Here is a 21,650-nt window from a genome sequence, read left to right on the forward strand (position 1 = left end):
TATTAAAAAAAAAGGTCATTTGTAAAGGCTAGTGGGCTATATGAAAGATAAAAAGTCCACAGTGAAAGTAGAAAAAACAGTTTTTGTCGGTCAAAGTAAAATTTCGAAACATCATGTAAAATTACTGTTATACAAAGCAAAATGTACCTAGGTCTAAAATGTAATATCATACATGTTGATGATTTGCCAATGGATAGAACCATGTGAATCATTTAGCAAATAAATTGTCTGAAGTAGCAAATTCTGTAAAATCTAAAATGAACCAATGTCCGGGGGTAAATTGAGTCAATGGGAATCATTATTCATATTTTTTTTTCATTAAGTCTTTTCTACTAAAATTATAAGTTTTCAATATTGTAATAACAATATTGCAAATATAAGGTTCTGAATAACAAACTTTATTTAATTGTCTTAATATTGTTTAAATAATAAATAAACAAATAAATAAGACTATTTGCAAAAGGGAAAACTGTTATTATATTATTATCGATAAGTGAATACATTATCTGTTCAACTTTAAGCTTTTAACATTAAAATATCATGTGGTTCAACTTACCCCTCGACTTGGATCAACTTACCTTACCTGGGGCAAATTGAGCCAAAAAGGTCATATTTTCATGGCCCTTTGTCATAGATCCTGCAATATGGGTAGATCATTAGATTTTACTGTCTATCTCATTTTGCCTTGCTTCCAGGACAACTTAAGCAAAAAGTGGTTCATCTTACCCCGTTCTCCCCTATTGTACTGTACTTCCCTATGCTTGTCCATGCAAACTGTTAAAAAAGTATTCATCAATCAATCAAAAATACCGTTATTCAACTCCTTCTAACGCTATTATTATTATTATGGACCAGAGCTGGTGTTCTTTTACAGGCTCAATTTGTTCATTTTCTTCACCACTAGAGAGCAGCACTCTCTTACATTACTTTCACTTACAAATAAACCTCATCAACATACACAGAAAGGGAAGCAAACCTATTATAGGTCCTAGGCATAAAGCATTAACTAATTCGATAAATTGTCACAGTGACAAATAGCGGATCTAGAAGCTTGTAGTTCTAATTTCGCTCTGAATACAGACTACACAGTTGTGGCTTGGGATGGGATATATATATTTTTTACATACTTTATTTAGATTCAATTACAAGACACAACACAACAGTACAAGACATCAAATGACAGAAAAGTACAAGAAACACACACAAAACAAAAACAAGGGGACATATGGGTGGGATTGATGACCATCAGAGAGCAGGGATAGTTATGTTGCACCATAGCAGCCAGATATACAGAACATATGGGCTACTCAACTTGTACTGCAAGGAATGGCATCCACATTTTTTGGAACTGTAGCTTGTATATTTTGTCCGTCATGATGAATTTGTTCCAGCTTAGCAATGGAGAGCATCTCGTTGAGCCATCTCTTGAAACACGGAGAAGTTGGAGACTTCCAGTTTATCTGTAGCCTATACATTGTTTTTGCAGCAACCATACCTGCCTTAAGGATCTGTCCTTGGTGGGAAGGAAGGGCCACAGTGTCTCATCAGAGCAACCAAATATTGCTAAACGGCAAAAATTGGTTATTACACTGTCCACTGATAAATTACCAATAAACTTGAACTTGAAACCAAAATGATGTGACAGAGAACCCTCTGCAATATCACATTTATCACACATAGGGGTACATTTGACTAAGTTTAGATTTAGAGTATAATGAAATCTGTGCAATACTTTAAATTGAATCAATCTATATCTAGAATTGATAGAGCACCTCTGAATACTAGACAGGCCATGCCTTGGGATTTTGACTTGCCCTTTGTTGTGCCTTTTGGTCACCAAAACGTTTGAAAACCCCCACATTACAGTCTAGCTTCCAGCTCACCCTCTGTTCAAAAACACACAGTAAACATGAACTTTCTTTTCAGATGAGCTCGCCTCTCTGACCTACTTATAGGCACGAGCATCTAACTGACTGGTATGCAGACAGCGTGAGTGTTCAGACATGAACATTAGAGCAGATGGCTTCCCAGTTTCCCATTTGATTTACAGTCAGTACATGATTAATGGTGCCTGACCTCCACAGCTGAAAGAATAAGAATAAGCTCACAGAATTGGCTCAACAATTCCACAATTCCACAAGCCACAAGACGGTGAGTCAAGTGTAAACAAGATTAAACCGTCTTTTATGACTAATGATGACCACATCTTTTCCTCTGGTCAGCACTCACACTGATAGTTCCCCTGGACTCATAGCACACAGCAAAATCCGGAGTGATAATTTAACTCTTGAGGGCGTGCTGGTCTAAACTACATTCCTCAACTCTGATCTAACTGATTAGATAAGAAGGGTTCTGAAACAATATCCTTGAATATTGAATATTTGAATCATCAGCGTGGCAATTTGCATGTTGTAACTTGCAAATTATTTGCATCTGTTTTTGAAGGCTGTATAGTTCAGGAACAGCACACTTTCAGTGTTGAGGCAAACAGCATGACACAGTTAACTGAAACCAGCCCAGTGTGTGAGGGTAGAGGCCTCTCTCCATCTGCAGGGAGCGAGCAGTTGGAGCTAGAGAGACCAGCTGCCAAAGACTTGATTACCCTTCTTCCCCACCTTCCCAAAACCAATGCAGCCTTGTGCTGTTCCTGCCCCTCCAGCAGTGCCCGCTCTATGATCCTTGCTTCTTGGAGCCTGCAGCCTGGAGCTCCAATCACACATGCAGGCTGTTCCGTAATAGCTCTAACCTCCCCCGTCTATTCACACGGTGAATAGACGCTCCCTCCTTCTCTCCGCCTGCAAGCATGCCCCTAGGAGGCTGTGTCTTGTTCTCCAAGCGGTCTCACATACTGCTCCACCCCTCTCACTCTTCAGGATCACGACTACAGCGACGCAGGAACTCTTGGCCGTGTTCATGGATCCATTTATTCGCCACTGGAACAAAAAATGAACTCGATCACCCAGCCATCCAAGCAGAATAATTAATTAATAATGAACACATTCTCTTTTTAATAAAGGGTATGCGCGTGACATCATCATCAAACCCAGAAGTTATGCAGGAATGCCTAATGAGTGGCAAAAAATTACTTTCTGGTCTGACAGCCCAGACATCCAAACAGAAAAGTCCTATCTGCATTTAACCACATTAAACAATGTTAAACTCACTTTGCCTGTAGCTTTGCCACTCAATTTGCCACTCGATCACTTTAAGCATGCGCATACCCTCTATTGCTGTATGGATGAACGTGCAGGGAATAGATACAGGTAATTGGCCCCAAGTTTCCAGAGGGTGGCATACCCGTTTCCTGTTCCAGCTAATTTTCCCATAGCTTCGTTTGGTTTGCTCGGCAGAAGATTTGAACTGGAAAGACACATGACACCTTCACATGCATGGTTCCCAGTTCAAATCTGCTGCTGATGCCGAGCCAATCAAACAAAGCCACGGCAAACTAAACTGGAAACCTATATGCAAATGCAATCCAATATGTTTCCCATATTTAATCCTGCCACTGTGACTACACAGCACACACACGTCTGTGGTCTGTGACCATCAGTTTGGTCCTGGCCACATGTATCCAGGATGAGGTGAAATGGTGTGGAGTAGAAGCCAACCAGTAGCATATGTTTAGCATCCCAGAGCAGCACTCTATGACTGACTTGCACTATAATACAGTACAGATGTTGTCTAACTTTCATACAATGACTCCTGTATGATAGAATAACTTCATTGTAGTACTGTCTCTTACCCCATTTGTCCCCAACCAGTACAGGACAGCCAGCATGCAGGGTGTCACCATCCCCTTGGCCATTCCTGTGGAGATTCCACCAGAAGATGGCACCATTCTGGAATATGAGAAACAGTGGAAAGAATAGCCTCAGTTATGTTGTGAAACTCTGTGTTCCAAGTATAATTAAGAAGCAGTTTGTGAGAGAACTGCGACTGAGAGCTTCTACAGTCACTTTATATTCTGAATTCCCAGACAGTGAAGTGAAACCCCAATAAAAGGCTGAACACCATAGTGGGAGCAGTAAAGTGTCATTGTGTCAACAACAATTAATTTAACTTTAAACAATAGCCACTTTACATTCATGTTAGAATGTGATTGTGCACAGAAACAGGGCAGTGTAAAATAACTGAGGTAAAAAGACAAAAAGGGAAACTTTGTAATGCCTGACACTATTAAGTTAGTGGTTCCCAAACTTTTCCATGTCAAGGACCCCCAAAATAATATGTATTTGGCTGCAGACCCCATCTGAAAATATGTTATGCCAGGGACCCCATACAAGATTTGCGTTGTTTTTGCAAGCTCACATGGATTGGCTCTTTTCAAATAGCCAATATACTGTCGGGTTGAAGTGGTTAAACTGATTCTAAATTAACACAATTTGCTGGGGACCCCTGGAACCCCCAAGGACCCCTGGGGCCGCCCAGACCCCACTTCTGTAAGTGGTGCATTTACCTTCACAACAGGGATACTGAAGTCAGCATAGATGAAGGCTGTGGATCCACCTGCCTCAACAGAGCTGAGCTGTGTAGCACAACGCCAATTACTGTTACTTCAAGATAAATAATCACATGCAATAAACACAAAAAATATTAAATACATTCACTCATCTGCATATCTTGATAATAATAGTGATAATTAATAATACACGATACGATACAACAATCTCAAATAGAAAAATAGTGGGAAAAAAATACACTATATACTGTATAATCAGAGTAAAGGGTCAATCTAGTCTCTCGAGACAGACTGTTGACTAACGGCAAATTCAAAGGAAAAGAGGGCGCTATTTTTCGTCTGTTTTGCCAATGGGCACCCAGATTGGGGTCAAAAACACTGTCGAACACAATCAGGGTCAGAAGAGGTTTATAGACTTGTTGTCATCTCTCCCCTCAGTTCACCTGACTCTTTGTCTGGTGTGTGTGTGTGTGTGTGTGTGTGTGTGTGTGTGTGTGTGTGTGTGTGTGTGTGTGTGTGTGCGCGCGTGTGTGTGCGTGTGCGTGTGCGTGTGCGTGTGTGTGCGTGTGCGTGTGTGTGTGTGTGTGTGTGTGAAAAGTGATGTTCTGTAACACAAACACACTCCACAAAGTCCACATACACTAATAGTGTATAACTGTTTTAGTAATAATTCACTTACGTATATCATAAAGGTTGCCACACGATTCCCAGTTTTAAGCTTGAACAGAGGGCTTGAAGCTGACTGGTTGCATTGCATGTTGCATGGAAACAGAAAGTAATTTAAAAGTTAGCTATGTACAGCAAAACCATAATGGAACTTTTTATACCTGTAAAATTAGCTTTGAAATCCACTTACCGTTGCATGGTCAAAATGGGGTTCATAGTGTCCACCAATTCCATAATTCACTACTTGAAGGTACTCGCCATATGGTTGATGAGCATTCAAACCTGTGAGTTTGGAAATCCGTTGGTCTAGCTGCCCAACAATGGAATGCACAGTGTCCTTTAGCCATGCACTGTAAAATAATAGTCACATCGTTATTTATCAACAAATATTTTACCCTATTAATTTATCTTCTTTCATCTGCTATTGTTGTTATTATGTTTTATTGGTTTATTTCATGTATTCTTCTGTTAAGCGTTTTGTGACATTATTCTTGAGAGCTGCTCTACAAATAAAATGTATTATTATTATTTTTAAAAGAAGGGTCTAAGCATAGGCTATGCAATCAGAAGCACGTTTCATACGATCTGAGGAGAAACTCCAAAGTACTTTAAAGTAAGACAGTATAACAGTGGAATTAAACATGACATATTGTACCTCTTGCTGATGCGATATCCTGCTGTTGCTTGCTTTTCTCCAGATGCCACCACAGATCTTTGCAACTGACCAATAAAATTAGAAAACAGCATTTTACTTTCACAAAGCTTTGAGCTCCATCTACCCATTGTCACAACATGATTAATGGCATGTGAGCATGCCCAAAATGAAAACTTAAAACAGATGCATTGTAGGTATAGGTAAGAATGTGGAGGAACAAAAGGCAAGAACACACACAAGCTGTCATGATGGAAGTTGATGGAATGGCCTTATCTGACTCGCTTTTGATCATACCCAGACGCTTGATGTACAAGAATTTCACCACCTATAATGTTGCTACAAACTGTATTGGACAATATGTGTAAATTACAATATACACCTTGAAGTTTGAACCATAGTTTCTAGTGCAATTCTCTTGCATTGTGTGGGTAGCCATAATATTTTGGTATCACTTCATAACATGGCTAATATAAAAGATCAGTTTTTAAAAACTTAAAAACAAATTGTACACAGAAAAAAGGAATACACAAGTCTAGATGCAAGGAATTGAGTCTATTACTCTTCAAACCACCTAAAGGTTTTTTTTAGGGGCACTAGCCCCTCCAATGCCTAGCTTTTCTTTGTGACATCATGTGGCAGCCAAGACTATGGACTTTTTAATTCTTGCTTTAAGCATGCCCGCCTTGTGAAGTCATGTGGAAGCCAAGTATATGGACTTTTTATGTTTGTCTTATTCATGAATCATGCACCCCATGACGTCATTTGCCAGCCTTGACTATGGAACTATGGAAAATGCAGGAATAAATCTTTACCTTTAGCTTTATACTTTCAGACTTAAAAACTGAAATCCTGCAAATAAACAAGAGCAAAATGAATGTCATGCTGATGACACAGTTGACTTCTTCCTGCTCCAAAGGACTAATCTACTGGGCCTGTTTTTAATCAACCCACAAGCTGACATAATGACGGAATAAGTACAGGGCTTTCTAACTGAGCAGGGGATGGAAGCCAAAAACTCACAGCAGCTATAGGACATATTTTGAGTTACCAGATATTTCCAGAACAACTGAGTCAGCATATATTTCTCTTATAGCAATATTGTATCTCTCCATGCAATAAACCGTCCAATAGCTACTATAGTGATATGTTATAATATTGGGATAAACGTATACCAGTGGAGCCTGTGGTAATTTGCACAGTCTGGCAGTCTGGGGGACTTGGACAAGTCTTAATAGTAATGTATCCCATATTACTTCTAAGCCCCACAAAATTGTTGGAACAAATACAACTATTTTTCAAATGAGTTTCTTAGTTCTTAGAAATGTCTAATCCATTCAGCAATGTTCTACTTTCCTTTGAATGCCATCACAAAATAAAGGCACTCCCAACAGTGTGGATGATCTTTGCTTGTGCAAGGCTGATGGTGCTTTTACTGTTTGTCCCTGCAGGTATTAGATAAACAAGAACCGATAAGGCAGCTTTAAAGTTTAGGCCTGACTGAGGCCTTTGCATTACAACCTATTTGAGATTCCAACAATTCTATTGGTAATCCGGTCATTAATGTTCTGACACGGAAGCTGTTTATAACCTGCCAATGTAAGCAAAGTTGTCCTGTAACGCAGATGAAAACATCTAACATTTTAGCACAGGTCCAAAAGGTTTTACCGTGAGAAGGAAACAGAAAGATTGATGGGGAACTTCCTAAAATAATTGTGACCAAAGGTCACATTTACTATGAAAGCCTGCGTCTCGCGTCCGTTACACCACCATATTTGACAATCCATCATGCCTTGTGACAACACGCGACGTCATGGAGACCCTTAGATCTCCATCACAACACATGACATCACACCTCGTGACACATCACACCACCATGTATGGCCATCTCTGAAGATCACGACACTGACCTCATGTAAGCCTGGATAACCATACATGGTGAAGACTAAATCATCCTAAATCTGCATATATGCGGAGTCTGCCAGCAACTCTCAATGTTTAAGATCAATGTTCTTGAATGTGATTGAGAATGAGAGCTCACTGTGCATACATACACCTGGCTGGGCCAACAGCTTGATCTTCTCTGCCTCAGAGTCTGTGATGAAGTTGTGGTACAGGACCACATATGGCTGTAGGCTTAGCACTTCACGTCTTATTGGCTGCAGCAGCAGTCCAGGGTTTCCATTGGTGAAATAGTCGCAGAACAGTCTGGGGTTTTTATAATGATTTGGCTGAAGAAGAAAGTATATTTGAAGCTTATTGTCAGTTGTGAACCAAGAAAGTAGCCTTTTCCTTTTCCTTTCTATATACAAGAATACTAAACTTTCACACAAAGCAAGGTATACCCTCTCTCTATAATTCAAGAAATGATGAAGTGATGGATACCTGAGTGCCTTGGGTCTGACAGAGTCTCTCGTAGGTATTCCTTGTTCTTAGATAGGTGGTGTTGGGTCTCCTCAATCCATCACCATTCATAGGTAACGGTGGACTAATGAGCAACTTCTCATATTTCTCAACATTCAGCAAAACTCTCCCGTTCATTGGATCTGAGAGGAAATAAATAACCCAGACAGTTTTAAGAGAGGCAACAGTATCCCAAAATGCAATCAAATGGGTAGGCACATGCTTTTCAAGCATTTATTATGATAATCATACATGATTCTTGGAATCCATATGGAAAAGTGTAAATGCATAGTTTGTTAGGAATACAGTATACCTTTACAAAGCAACAAAGACATACTGTAGATAATGCTGCTGCTTGATGGAAATGGTGTTAGTTTAGACTTGTTGGATTTAGTAAAAAATTAGTGCACTGTTTTATAACTGGAAAGAATTACCATGATGGAGTAACTCCTGGGAAAGGCTGAGAGCATAGGAAACATTTCCTGTCTGAAACAACAGTGACTCAAGTTTAGTATTTACGTAGTGCATTACATCAGGCTGACTGGCTTACAGTACATCTGGTGCTGCAGTGAGTGAGTCTTTCAAATCAAATCCACCTTGAAGTGAGAGAAAGCCAGGTGGTCCAATGCATCCTCTAACGTGCCTTCATTTTCGGGGCTCCAGTCCCCTCCTGTTCCTCTGAACAAACGCACTGACTCCTCCAACCACTGAACAGAGTGGTAGTAATCTTCCTGCTCATAGGCAACCTGCAAATAGTCACATTCCATTATTCCAACATGTCATTATGTAGGCAACACTAAAGCAGAGCAATAATACTTTTCCTGTGAAACACCCCACACAAATAGCAGGACAGTGAGTATTATCTTATTCAAAGGCGAATCATCAGATTTAGCTGATGCTTACCTCAAACAATCTATTCCATCATTTTCATTTACAACTGTTTTGCATTTTTGCAAAGAAACATTTACTAATAAGCACAGCAGTTTAAAAAAACTTCTGTCTTTAAAGACTGTTTTAACAGTCATATAAAAGCAGTTGCAGCCAGCTGTTACTACGTGCCTGACAACACCCTCCCAAAGTAACTAAGCATCTGTTTAAAGATAGTCAGAGATTATCTCAGCTACCAGTCTCTAGATTCCTGTTGACTTTTCCAGAGTGGGATAATGCATTTTCCATACAAGGCCTCTCCCACACAATGCCCTTCCCTACTAGAAGCACTCAAAGAAAAAAGAAAAGGAAACAAAGGATAGATTGACTTTTCATATTTGCATGATAGAAGAATGTGTTTTAGTATAAGAAAAGTTCCACAGTGGGAAGAATTCACCATTCCCCTCTCTGTCTAGACTCTGGAATACTGCCACAGAATTACCAACAGGCATTGTACAAATTAGTTTTACACTGATGTTAATCAGTGAAACAAATTCACATGACACCATCTGCCAAATGTCCTCACTCATCCACAGCTCCTTTAAATCATGCCTTAAAGGGTCATGAAACTCGGGCTGATTTTGTAGTTTGTTTTCCAGTTCAGGTTAAACCTAGAGTATAAATTAATAGAGACGGCATCGGATTTCTCCTCCCATCCACTTGCATTAAGTTGCTCAGAGTGCATTCTGGGATGGATTGGGCCAAACACATGAACAAGCTGGCCGTTGACTATCATTGCATGCATTCGTATGAAACAGCGCTCACGTGTCAGTCATCATGAACGTGCGTAATGATAATCAACGGACCAGCTCTGGCCCAGCGCTGCAATACCAAATTCGGCCACTATGTCCATTTCGCCTCAGGGTTTCCTCCGGGTGCCGTCTCTATTAATATATACTCTGAGGGTTAAACACTACTTTAAAACATGGCAGGCTAGAATGCAACTAATCAAATAATAATGAGTGTTTCTGATTTTGCCTAGAGCCATGTGCGTGCCAATGTACAAGCATAGATAATATAGTTGTGTGTGAACAACTTTATGTGCAGTTCGGGTGGCCAAGTCATAGACTGTGACGTATGCAGAGTTTGCGGAAGTGCCGTTTACGCCTGTGCTTTGCGGTGGTGATACGTCACTGACTTTACCTCCGCGTTTTCAACCCAGCGTTGTGGCTGTGGCTGCTTCCGTGATGCGATGGACCGAAGCGCGGTCAGTGGCCAAAGATAAGGTCTGCCTTCGTTCAAAATGTACAGTTTGTGTGTCTCACTCAAATTGCAATGGTTGCGCAAGCTTCTAGTATATACAGTATGAGGAAAAACATTGGGGAAGCAAGGAGGGGGGAGGTGTACCTTTCCAACCAGGTAGCAGTCATCACCAGATAGAGGAATAGATATTGTAGGCATGTAGATATCAATAGGCTTGCCGCTAGTAATTCGTTGGAAACGACCTTGTACGAGGCTCCCCACTTGAAGAGCATACACATCCTGGAGCCTCATCAGCCCCGTAGCAGCCCCCTGAAGGTCCTCCAGTTTTGGAAGGCGGCCCTCCTCTTCCGTGTAACTGGACCTGAGAGCTAAACAGCAGAAGGGGCAAAGGGTGTTAGGGGGTTGGGGGTGATGACATGAGAGGACACATGGGGAGAGGGGAATGATGGATCCCTGTAAAAACCTTAGTCTGAGGTGTTGTCAGACATGAGCACCAGATGTGTCTTTAAGAGGTATAGTGTAAGCCTTTATGTAAGCAACCTTGTGTATTCTCCTGGGCTTCGTTGCTGTAGACCACATTCATCCACTCTGACTGGAGCCTCTTGATCAGGGTGAACGCTAACAGTGGGTTTGCCATTGTGGTTGATGATTCATCATAAACATGCTGGTGAAGATCAGACACCTTTGCATAGAACCTGCAGAAGACAACATAGCCAGGGAACTGGAATGGTTTAAAAAGCCTTATTCCAATGATAACACTGCTCCTACCCTAAAACATCATGATCATCTCCTTGAGTCCTTATTGAAAGAACATACTGATATTGCAATCTTATTTATTTGATATAAATTGAATAATTTAATTAACATTATTAATTAACTTAGACCCCTGTAGATCTCTTGTTTCGACTCTGCACATTAACACCCCCATCACCAACACGCAACTTGCAAGCTAATTTATGCATCAGTATCACTCTCATGCACGCACGCAGCTTCCTCTCTCTCTCTCTCTCTCTCTCTCTCTCTTTCTCTCTCTCTCTCTTACACACACGCAAAACTTCTGCAAAACATTCTGCACAAGCATAATGCATGATTAATACTCACTTTTTTACGTCCTCCAGTCTCTCTAACTCGTTGTTGATGTACGTTCCTAAATAACTGATCAATTTTCGTTCAACATCAATAGCCTGTTTAACATTGAGTAGCGACGTATACATTTCACAAAAGGTTCTGGGAATCACCGCTAAATTCAGAAGTCCCCAAATAAAATAAATATATTTAAAATAATCCATATTGAGTGCGCAAAAAATATTCCGTGAATCCGTGATAGCCTACTGCCAGTCAGCATGAAGTGATTTCCAAAGTTTGGTCACAGACACAGATAGCTTTAAGTCCCTAATTCTATCTGGTTTTGGAGAGCTTATCAGCTGCGCTTGGTCCCGCCGTCTTGTGCAAATCAAATGCGCCTCGAGTATGTCTGTGCCGCTGCTGAGAGCTCTCAGCTCTGCAGCCTGATCAGCTTTCAGGCGCTCGGCTGTCGCTGTCCGCCCTGGGGGTCGACTCGACAGTCGACATGATGTAGGCCTATCCTAGACCTCCTAGGCCTGCCTAGGGCTAGGCTAACCTGTGTAGATTTGGTCCAAACTTTGATTGATTGATTGATTGATTGATTACGTTATGTTTGTAGAATATTAAAGCACAGGAAAGCACACTTCAATACGAGGTCTGCTATAGGATATTAAAAAACAAAACAATATGGTGCATATGGTGTCCATTTTCAAATATAATCAGATAAATATAATCAGATATCAGACAATGATTTGATTGTCTGAGCACGGAATGTGATGTGATGATGCCTATGATAAAACAAAAAGCGACCCTCACTTCACACGAGTGTGATCTTCTTTAATGAACAGGCTACAAATGTCACATTTTATAGCCCATCAACGATTTAGGTGTGATTGTTCACGATGTAGGCAATCCCCCGTGTAAATACACCTCTAATGGCAATTAAGGCCAAAGAGCTATAGGCCTACTTCTTATATAGCCTTGCTGCCTACTTATAGTCTACTTCTTAATCTTATATAGCCTACTTGACCATCTTTATTATGTTCAATGTATGGCTGTATACGGTCATAGTTTGGGATTATAGTGACATCTAATGGCGAAACTGTAGGCTACTGCAGAGCCACTACTGTAACCGGCACCAATGATCATACCATGGTCGCAAGGTATAGTTGTCTTGGTTGATAAACAGTGACAGTATATTTGGGCTACTTGAGTAGCCTACTGTAGGCCTACTTGTAAATGTTTTGAGTATCTGTTAATGTTTGAATGTTCATTTCATTTATTGATAGTATCAAGTGAAGAGCGACAGGAAAGAGGGAGAGAGAGAAGGGGAGAGAGAGACGCAGGCCGTCATGAACGGGACTCGAACACGCGAAGCGCTGTCTGGCCAAAGTCTATAGGCCTATGTGGCATGTGCATGGATGCCATTTGTAATATACAAGTCCACACCCACAACACCAGAGGGAGTGCAACAAACCATGTACAACCCAGATTCGGCACAAACAAGGGACTAAATTATTTTCGCTCCTATGCCACCAAAATGTGGAACGCCCTACCAACAGTCATTAAGACATGTGAATCCCTTGACTCCTTCAAAACCGCTCTCAAAGGGCACCTACGGACGGCTGCAATTCGAAACTGGCCCCCGTAAAATCTGAATCCCCCCCCCATTTTCCCCTTTTGCTTCCTTTATGATGAATTCCTGTTCTGTTCTTTAACTATATAGAAGTGTCTATTCGTGTCTCTAAATGTTGACCCTGTTGTAAACAAGTGTAATGCTTAATTGGGTCGTCCACTCACAGTTAACAGTCTTTGTATTGAGTTTGTGCTTGGAATGTACTGTAATTCTGCAAACTGTTAATAAATATTTCAATCAATCAATCAATCAAACAACATACAAATTATATGTTTTTAAAATGTATTTTAATATCAAATAAAGCCCACTGACAAAATCAATAGAACATGTTTACCAGCTCTGGTCCAGAGAACTAAACAAATATTCATATTTTATATTCTGCATCTTGCTCTAATTTGATCAAATACAAACCCGTCATGAAACAGAAGCCAGATAAGATATTCCCTTGATGAATCCCAAATATCCTCTGTACAGCTCAGACACATAAACAAATCATGTCAACTTGAAGTGTACATCTTTACACAGAAAGTGAAAAGTATTGTTAAGTCTTGTGTTGTGGTGGTGATGATCAAGGCCTAATTCAATGGCTGTGCCATACTTAATAAATGTAAAATTTGTAATATATATGTAATATAAATAAATAATAAAATAGTATAAAAGCATAATAGTCTTGTCAAACTGCATGGCTAGTCTTAATTACTGTAAATGCAAATGGTAAATAAACATTTACATATCACTGATCAGTATACCGGTATATTATTATAATTATGATTAATTTGATGAGATGAATTGAAGTCTGTTTTTGAATAAAATGAAGATTTAAATACAACATTATGTATTGTTTATGAATGACTTGCGGTGCCCTTTTACCCCTAGGTAAGGCCGTTACATATCCAGGACTGCAAACGGAAATACCTCAGGTTTCAACCTTATACCTAGGAATAAATATCCTTTCATCTATTGATAGAATTGCCGAATTGCTAATTACAACACCTTACGCAATTGCATCTGCAATGATCTAGAAAGACGGATCAATCAAAAAATGTCATTAAGCAGTTGAATATCCATTATAAACATATTACCAAGGTCCCCAGTGTACAGTTAGAGAACATCATGTCCCCTGTCCTCTGCTTAGTAATTAACAGACTAGCTGATTATTAACATCAATCTCCTGAGTCTACCCTGAATTTTCCCTTTGTTTGGTAAACAAGTTGACTTTGTAGAGAGCAGCTCCAAGAGGCTCGTCTGGTCTGTACGCAAGTCCTACGTCAGTATTCAGGACCGTTAAGGGCACACTAAACACTGGGCCAAAAACGTTACATCAGCAAGTAATTATTTGCAGACTATCAAATAGAGTAAACGCTATTATATTGCCTAATGCTTGGCAGTAAACCTTTTGTGAAATACCAAAAGTCACACAAATCTAAACAAATGTTTGTAGCCTACGTAAAACAAACATTTTGACTCATTATACACATGTATACAAAAGTAGGCTACCATGTAGCATCTGACATTGTATTCCTGTAAATCCATTGTCATCATTCATGTCATTCTTGAAAACCTTTTCCACCCCAATTGTATTTTTCAATTATTGTGTAGCCTATATATTTTTTCTTCAGGCCTAATTTTTTTGAAGAGTTTTAGAAAGCATAAAGTCTTGAAGATTCAAATGATAAACATCTCTCATACGCAAAGGTCGAGAGTTGAGTCCAAATAAAACTACCATATTCTACCATACAGATTCGACAACATTTCATTTTATTCACTAAAACTAATGCAATGATTTATTTTTGCAGTACCCATAAGCATCATTTCAAAAGAGCTTTCTACCTTATACTGAAATCACGATAAGACAATCATAATTACAGCATGTGAAATGCAATTGTTTCAATGCAACAGTGTTTCCTCATCAGTCTATATATTGTAATAAATGTTCACCTTGTTTTACCCTAACATTTATATTATGCTGAATACTGCTAGAGGCTAGTCTGGCTCTCTTAAACATTTTTTTTATTAATTAGGAAAATACATTTAGACAGAGTTGAAGTTATGTCTGTTTGTCTGTCTGTCTGTCTTTTAAGCACACCCATACCCCAGTTTGGATTGGGCTGAAACTTGGCTTAGAGACCCAGGGTAACTGAACTAAGCTCAAGAACTTGTTTACAGCCAAGCCCTGCTCATATAACATTTCATGGTAGGGGTTCAATGCCTTTCTCAAGGGCACTTCAGCGGTGGTAATTTTAACGTGCCGGTCCGGGGATACGAACTAGCGACCATCCGATATCAAGACCACTCCGCTAACCGTTCGGCCACCGCTGCCCCCTGATGTGTTATGATACAGGTCATAGGCAACATTTGGAAATGTTTAAGAACTTAATTAAACAGATTTAACATTTTGGAAGTCAATGGACATGCAAGCTAATCGGGCGTTAGCTCTACCCAATTTTACTTATTATTATTGGTCAGCCAATGTTCAGAAAATAAAATGGCCTACTGGTTCCACTCCCCTCTAACTGACTGGTGTGTACTGGAATTTAAATCATGCCACTCAATGTCTCTCCCAGTAGCACTCTACTCTAAATTACCCCTATCACCATCTAAATTTACCCAAAACCCAGTAGTGATTGCCACCATTAAGATTTGTTCACAGTTGCGCTCCCACTTTAAAATTAAGGATGGCTCTATAAATTGTCCCATACTTGGCAATCACCTATTCCCTCCCTCTATGTCAGACTTAGCTTTCAAACAGTGGAAAGATAAAGGTCTTGTCAAATTCTCAGATCTCTTCCTACCTACATGACTGCCTGCCTAAATATGTCCCAAACCGCCCCCTAAGGGCTTCCACCGCCGGCCTGCTCACTTTGCCCAAAAAAATGGCAACTAAAAGATACGGGGAAGCAGCTTTTTGCTTCTACGGGCTGTCGGCATGGAACAAGCTCCCACTGTACCTTCGTCAGGCAGCCTCTGTAGACATTTTTAAAGCTCAGCTCAAGATCCACTTCTACAACATTGCCTTTAATTGATCTTTTATTGTCCTCACAATCCTCACTGTACTGCATTACTGCTTGCATTACTGCTTGTTTTTTAATGTCGTTGCCTTGCTTTTCTTTTATTCTCCATTGTTCTGTAAAGCACTTTGAGCTGCATTTCATGTCATGAAAGGTGCTATACAAATAAAGTTTTATTATTATTATTATTATTATGAGAGAAATGTATTCAGTAGTTTTGAGAAAATTCGCACCAAATATGATCTATAGAGATTTTGTTAAAAATCAATTTCCCTCCTACCCTGAGAAACCAGCAAATAAACCATGGGACAACCTCCTAATACTGCATCCTGGGCAAAGGGGCCAAATCTCAGTTACTTACCAATCTCTTATGAGATTAAACATCCTCCCTATGGACAAAAATAGGAATAGGTGGGAGACCGAGCTGGGTGAAACATTTCTTGATGAATGGTGGGATGTGGCTATTGATCGAGTCAACAAATCAACATCATGTGCTAGACTAGGCCTCATTCAATTCAAAGTCTTTCATAGACTTCATTACTGCAAATCTAAACTTGCTGCAATATATCCTGGAATTGATGATAAATGTGATAGATGTGTTCTCTCACCAGCTAATGTTCTGGTCTTGCCCGAAGCTGGTACATTATTGGACTAAAATATTTGAGATTTTGTCTGATATATTTGAGGCTCGTTTGGAGCCGTCACCCCATATCGCTATTTTTGGAGTGCCATCAGATTTTGAACTTCTAGCCCAGAAACAGTCTAATATGGTAGCATTTGTCACACTGATAGCAAGACGTAGAATATTGTTGGGATGGAAATCCCCAACTTCCCCTTCTATAGCTATGTGGCTTAAGGATATTATGGGATTTTTAAAATTGGAAAAAATTAAGTTTACAATTAGAGGTTCAACAGAAAGGTTCCTATCTAGCTGGCAACCATTTATTACCTACTTTGAGAATCTGAGAGTACTTCCGACAGACTAATTGAATCAATACTATGTGTGTTTTTTGCATTCTCATAATGATAGAACTGTGTATAGAGGGTGATATATGACAACGTTCCGAACACAATCTTTTCCGACATAACTTGTGACTGACTATCTCTTGAACTCGAATAACCCAACATAATTGTATTTATTTTGTTTTATTTTATTTTATTTTTTATTTATAGTTTTTGTTATCTGTGCTTAAATTATTATTTTTGTATCCTACTGTTTATATCATATGTCTGTATGTATGTTTGTTTGTGGTATGTCTGTACTAAATTATTAATGTTATTTTTTATATTGTTTTGATGATGACGATAACTGGGGGGAGGGATGGGGTGAGGGAGAACAAAAATGGTATGGTCTAAATTGTACTAAATTGTTGAAATCTATTATCAATGAACATATATAAAAAAAATAAACCTGCATATCCGTGTGTTAGTCATGCCTCCATATATGGTCACGCCTCGCAACATCACACCTCCATATAGGTCACGCCTCGTGACATCACGCCTCGTGACATCACGCCTCGTGACACATCACGCCTCGTGACACGTCATGCCACCATATATGGCCATCTCCATATTTGAAGATCATGACACTGACCTGTGACCTCATCTAACCCTGGATAACCATACATGGAGAAGACTGGATCATCATCTATCTACATGGAGCAACTCTACATCTGACCTCAATCCTCAAACCCTTAGATCTCCATATATGGAGCTGACCTGTTCTGACATTCCATAGCCAAATTACCACCCCAAATCTCGGCCACTCGCTCATTTACACTCGGTCACTCCAGCATGGTGGTGTTACGGTGAAATTGGTGACCTGCCGAAATATGTGACCATCTTGTGGACTACACATAACTTACATGGAGGTCTTTAAATATGTGGCCTAAATACTCTGCTAATAAACAAACCACAATGATTTACGTTCGGACACTAACATTATGTGATGTCTTGATTGTACATATTTCAGCAGGTCACCAATTTCACCGTAACACCACCATGCTGGAGTGAGCGAGTGTGAGTGAGCGGTGGCCGAGATTTTGGGTATTGGAATTTGGCTCATTATGTTGATCCCTCCCCACCTGTCCTTGTTCTGACATGTTGATCTGACCTCATCAAACCCTGACACTCAAGACACGCTCCATATACTGTATGGCCAGTACAGAATTCATTCCATATGTTGATCTGACCCCCCATGCCAAAGCGCCAGCGCTCGCTGTGTGTGTGTGTGTGTGTGTGTGTGTGTGTGTGAAAGGATGAATTAAATGCACAATCTATGTAAAGCGCTTTGGATAAAAGCGCTATATAAATGCACCATTTAAGGCCACTGGCAGTAGGCTGCTAAATACTTCCCCTGGACAGTCAGGCTTGCAGGCTGTTGTATAATCGCAATAGTACACTAGACTAGAGGGTTGTGTTTACCGGCTCATGCCTGCAGCAATGCAGGCGTGCCATTAATGACGGTAAAGCACATCCTCTCGTGTAATATTGCTTAAGGATACTGGTAAAGACCAACAGACAAACTGCCTTTATACTGCTATATTCTTGGATTCTATGACTATTCGTCTTTTTATGTTCTTGTTGTGTATATGTTTATTACTATTATTGCTGCAGCAAAGTCTGAGGAAACCAGAAAAAAACTGTACACAAGCTGTGACAATAAAGGCACCTTGAACCTTGAACATTGATATCATGACCACACGCAGTTCGGCACAATGGAGCCACGCCGTTCCCATGTGAATACTGAGAACCACGTGATTCGATTATTTTTGTGGTGTCAGCACTGTGTAGGAACAAAAACACCTGCTTCGGATGTTATGACCCCTTAATCATTTTATGGTGTGCATGCAGACACACCCAGCTCAGAGTCTAACTAGAAATGGGTGCTGTGTCAGATAATATTCACAACAAAGCATATAGTACAGACATCCTGACCAATTGACCATAGAGTTTGTCCTGACGTGACTCGCTCATATTTTCTCGATGGAGAACATTGGGATTCTTAAAATCGTCTCATACCGGTATATCAGCGATATTGTAGGGGAGATGTCTCTCTATTGTTTACAATAGTCATATTTGATAGTCTGATACACTCCACATTTTACACAAAAATTGCTAAGTAATAGTATTATGTGAAGGATGATAGCTGCTTTCACGATCTACAGTTTTCTTTTGTCCTTTGTGTTCTCTCTGTTGATACTGTTAGTATCAACAGAGAGAACACAAAGGACAAAATAAAATAAAAAACACTGATGGGGCAACTTCATGGCATAAAACTGTTAGTCCCTCATAGTCCGAGTAGTGTATTGTATTCACTGTGCACGTGTGTGTGCACATGTGTGCGTGCGCGTATGTGAACTGAGCAGTGTTTTCACAGCCTTTGGAAAAAAGATGTTGGACAGCCTGTTGGTTCTGGCCTTGATGACCTTCAGCCTTCCGGATGGAAGGGTCTCGAACAGGTGGTGTGAGGGGTCCTTGGAGATCTTTAATCTACCGATATTCATAAAAAATAAAAAAAACGAAGAAATTCGTTTTCCCCCACACTCAGAACGTTATTGAATAACGCATTTATTAGTTATTGCCCTTCTAAGGGTTAAGGCCCGCTTGTGGAGACGGCTTGAGTAAATGTCACTCAGGTGTGGTAATGGAGAGCCGCTGATCCACTCGCTGTAGGTCCTTCCTCTCCACATCGGTGCAGCTGGAGTACCAGGCTGTGCAGGCGTAGGTCAGGATGGTAGAGCGATAGAAGTTGATGTTTTTGTCATTGTACAGTACGTGCAATTTGCATTACTCATCCTAACTTTGAGGGGCAGTGGGGTTCTATAAATACAGCGCTGTATTAATATGTGAGGATTTTCAAGTGAGAGGATATGAAGTTCGCACACCAGTTTCAAGAAACTTGGAGGGACCACACACCACTTCCACCTGGGCCCCTCGTAGAGATTATTGTTTGGGGTCGAACTGGTCACAGTTAAGATCAAGGTCAACATTACATGTCTCTCTGTCAGAGAGACATATAGAACAAGAGATGCTGTTGTGGGCATGGTTTGCCTGACTCTTGAGACAATATATTAGAAATATGATATATATGATGTAAAAATATATTGTTATTGTTTTTTGTTAAAACAACTTTCAATATGGGAACTTGCAAAGTACAAAAGGCTCAGATCTAAAATACATTATTGTGCAGTTATTTACAAAATTATGATTTATGAACAACATGTTTTTATTGATTTTATAATTCAATGTACTGTGTAGGGCCTACACTGTAGGCTATACAGAAATTACGAATTTTGCTCGGATACACCACAGGCACACGTGCATAAAACTGGAGTGAACTGCTTCTGATTGTGCCTGTTTGTTTTGATAGTGACTGCAGTCAGTATGTACTGTACTGGCCCGTTAGCTCAGAGATACTGGAGGAGGTTACTGTTATTGGTCTTACATTTAGGTTCAGACTATCAAATCTGTTAATGAAGAATGAGGAAGTACAGTATGTTGATATAGAATGACCAACACAAGCCTTTTCACTTCCAGGTTAAAATTAATTTGACACCTTTTGCTCGACCTATCCAGGGGCGATTGTATATAGGATAAGCCATGGACTGGTTATTTTATGTTTATTTACAACAAAAACATTTACAGCATACATAATACGTATAATACTTCCGGAGCCCCTGCAGTTAGACAGTTGTCTAAAGTGTCTCAAAAACTGCACTGATGGATATTATATTCGTAATGCTGTATATAAAACCAACGTTAAAACAAATTGTTATTTTACAGAAAAGAGTTATAAATAATGAAGAGAGCTTCAAACGTTATTGATTCTGTTCAAAGCTCACAACATTCTACTTACACCAAATATGATCTTAGAAATGATGATGATTTGAAACAACTTTTGCTAGAACTAATACCAAACAACATTGTATGTGAAAGGGGTAAGTATGTGGAAATGCTGTGAAAAGGAATTGAGGATGTTTATTATATGGATTATATGAAGCAAAACAAACTTCATTTCTGTTTTCTTTTCTCCTGTTTTTCTATAGACAGGTAAGGGTAGGCATAATACGCTAATTAGCTTCAGCCTATACCTTTTTTCTCATAACAATATCTATAATTAATTGTTTATTTTGTTATAGCCTACACTTGGAGTGTACTGTTACAATAACTGATGTCCAAAATAAAACATTGAAAGTGAAGTGAAAAACAGTAATAGCCAATAGGGAGATAACAGATAACTATAGGCAGATCATTATACACTGTCTTCATTATAGGAAATATAATGAGTGACTTTTATATCATTTTTATATTTTGTGTGCTATATTGAAAGATAAAATGTCCATGGGGCCACCAAAATAATATTTTAATAAACAGTGTTTACATGGATATGAATGCATATAGGTCAGTTAAAAGGTAACATGGATATATGAATGCATTACAGGTCAGCTATGAGGTTGGGGAAAAAATGGATGATAATCTTGACCGAAGTACCGTATTTTTGGCTGTGTTAAATCACGGGTCAAATTTGAGCTACTAAACACCAAAAGTGTCAAAAGCTTTCTAACACAATGCAAGTTAATGAGTCCCATTACCCATAGTAACCTGCCTGGCTGGTGGTAAGTGGTA

The 21,650-nt window shown here is 39.6% G+C and overlaps 1 protein-coding gene across 5 annotated transcripts; it reads right to left on the reverse strand.

Moving 5' to 3' along the window:
• Window positions 1–1,596: 1,596 nt before the first annotated feature.
• On the reverse strand, window positions 1,597–11,779 carry p4ha3 (prolyl 4-hydroxylase, alpha polypeptide III). 5 transcript variants are annotated; one of them, XM_083772679.1, is made up of 13 exons: window positions 11,415–11,779; window positions 10,854–11,008; window positions 10,458–10,681; window positions 8,780–8,929; window positions 8,618–8,669; window positions 8,166–8,326; window positions 7,835–8,011; window positions 5,784–5,848; window positions 5,319–5,478; window positions 5,142–5,204; window positions 4,460–4,528; window positions 3,746–3,842; window positions 1,597–2,933 (listed from the first exon to the last, which is right to left on the reverse strand). In XM_083772679.1, the coding sequence occupies exons 1-13, from the start codon at window positions 11,600–11,602 to the stop codon at window positions 2,863–2,865; spliced, it is 1,632 nt and encodes a 543-aa protein (XP_083628805.1). In that variant the 5' UTR covers window positions 11,603–11,779; the 3' UTR covers window positions 1,597–2,862. The 5 variants fall into 5 exon arrangements, 1 of the variants encoding a protein (XP_083628805.1); XR_014569714.1 differs by lacking the exon at window positions 1,597–2,933 and having other exon boundaries at window positions 3,774–3,842; window positions 5,142–5,200; XR_014569715.1 differs by lacking the exons at window positions 1,597–2,933; window positions 3,746–3,842 and having other exon boundaries at window positions 7,831–8,011.
• Between the last annotated feature and the right edge of the window lie 9,871 nt (window positions 11,780–21,650).

This window comes from Protomyctophum parallelum, assembly GCF_964188405.1.
Source record: "Protomyctophum parallelum genome assembly, chromosome: 9".
Lineage (NCBI taxonomy): Eukaryota > Metazoa > Chordata > Actinopteri > Myctophiformes > Myctophidae > Protomyctophum > Protomyctophum parallelum.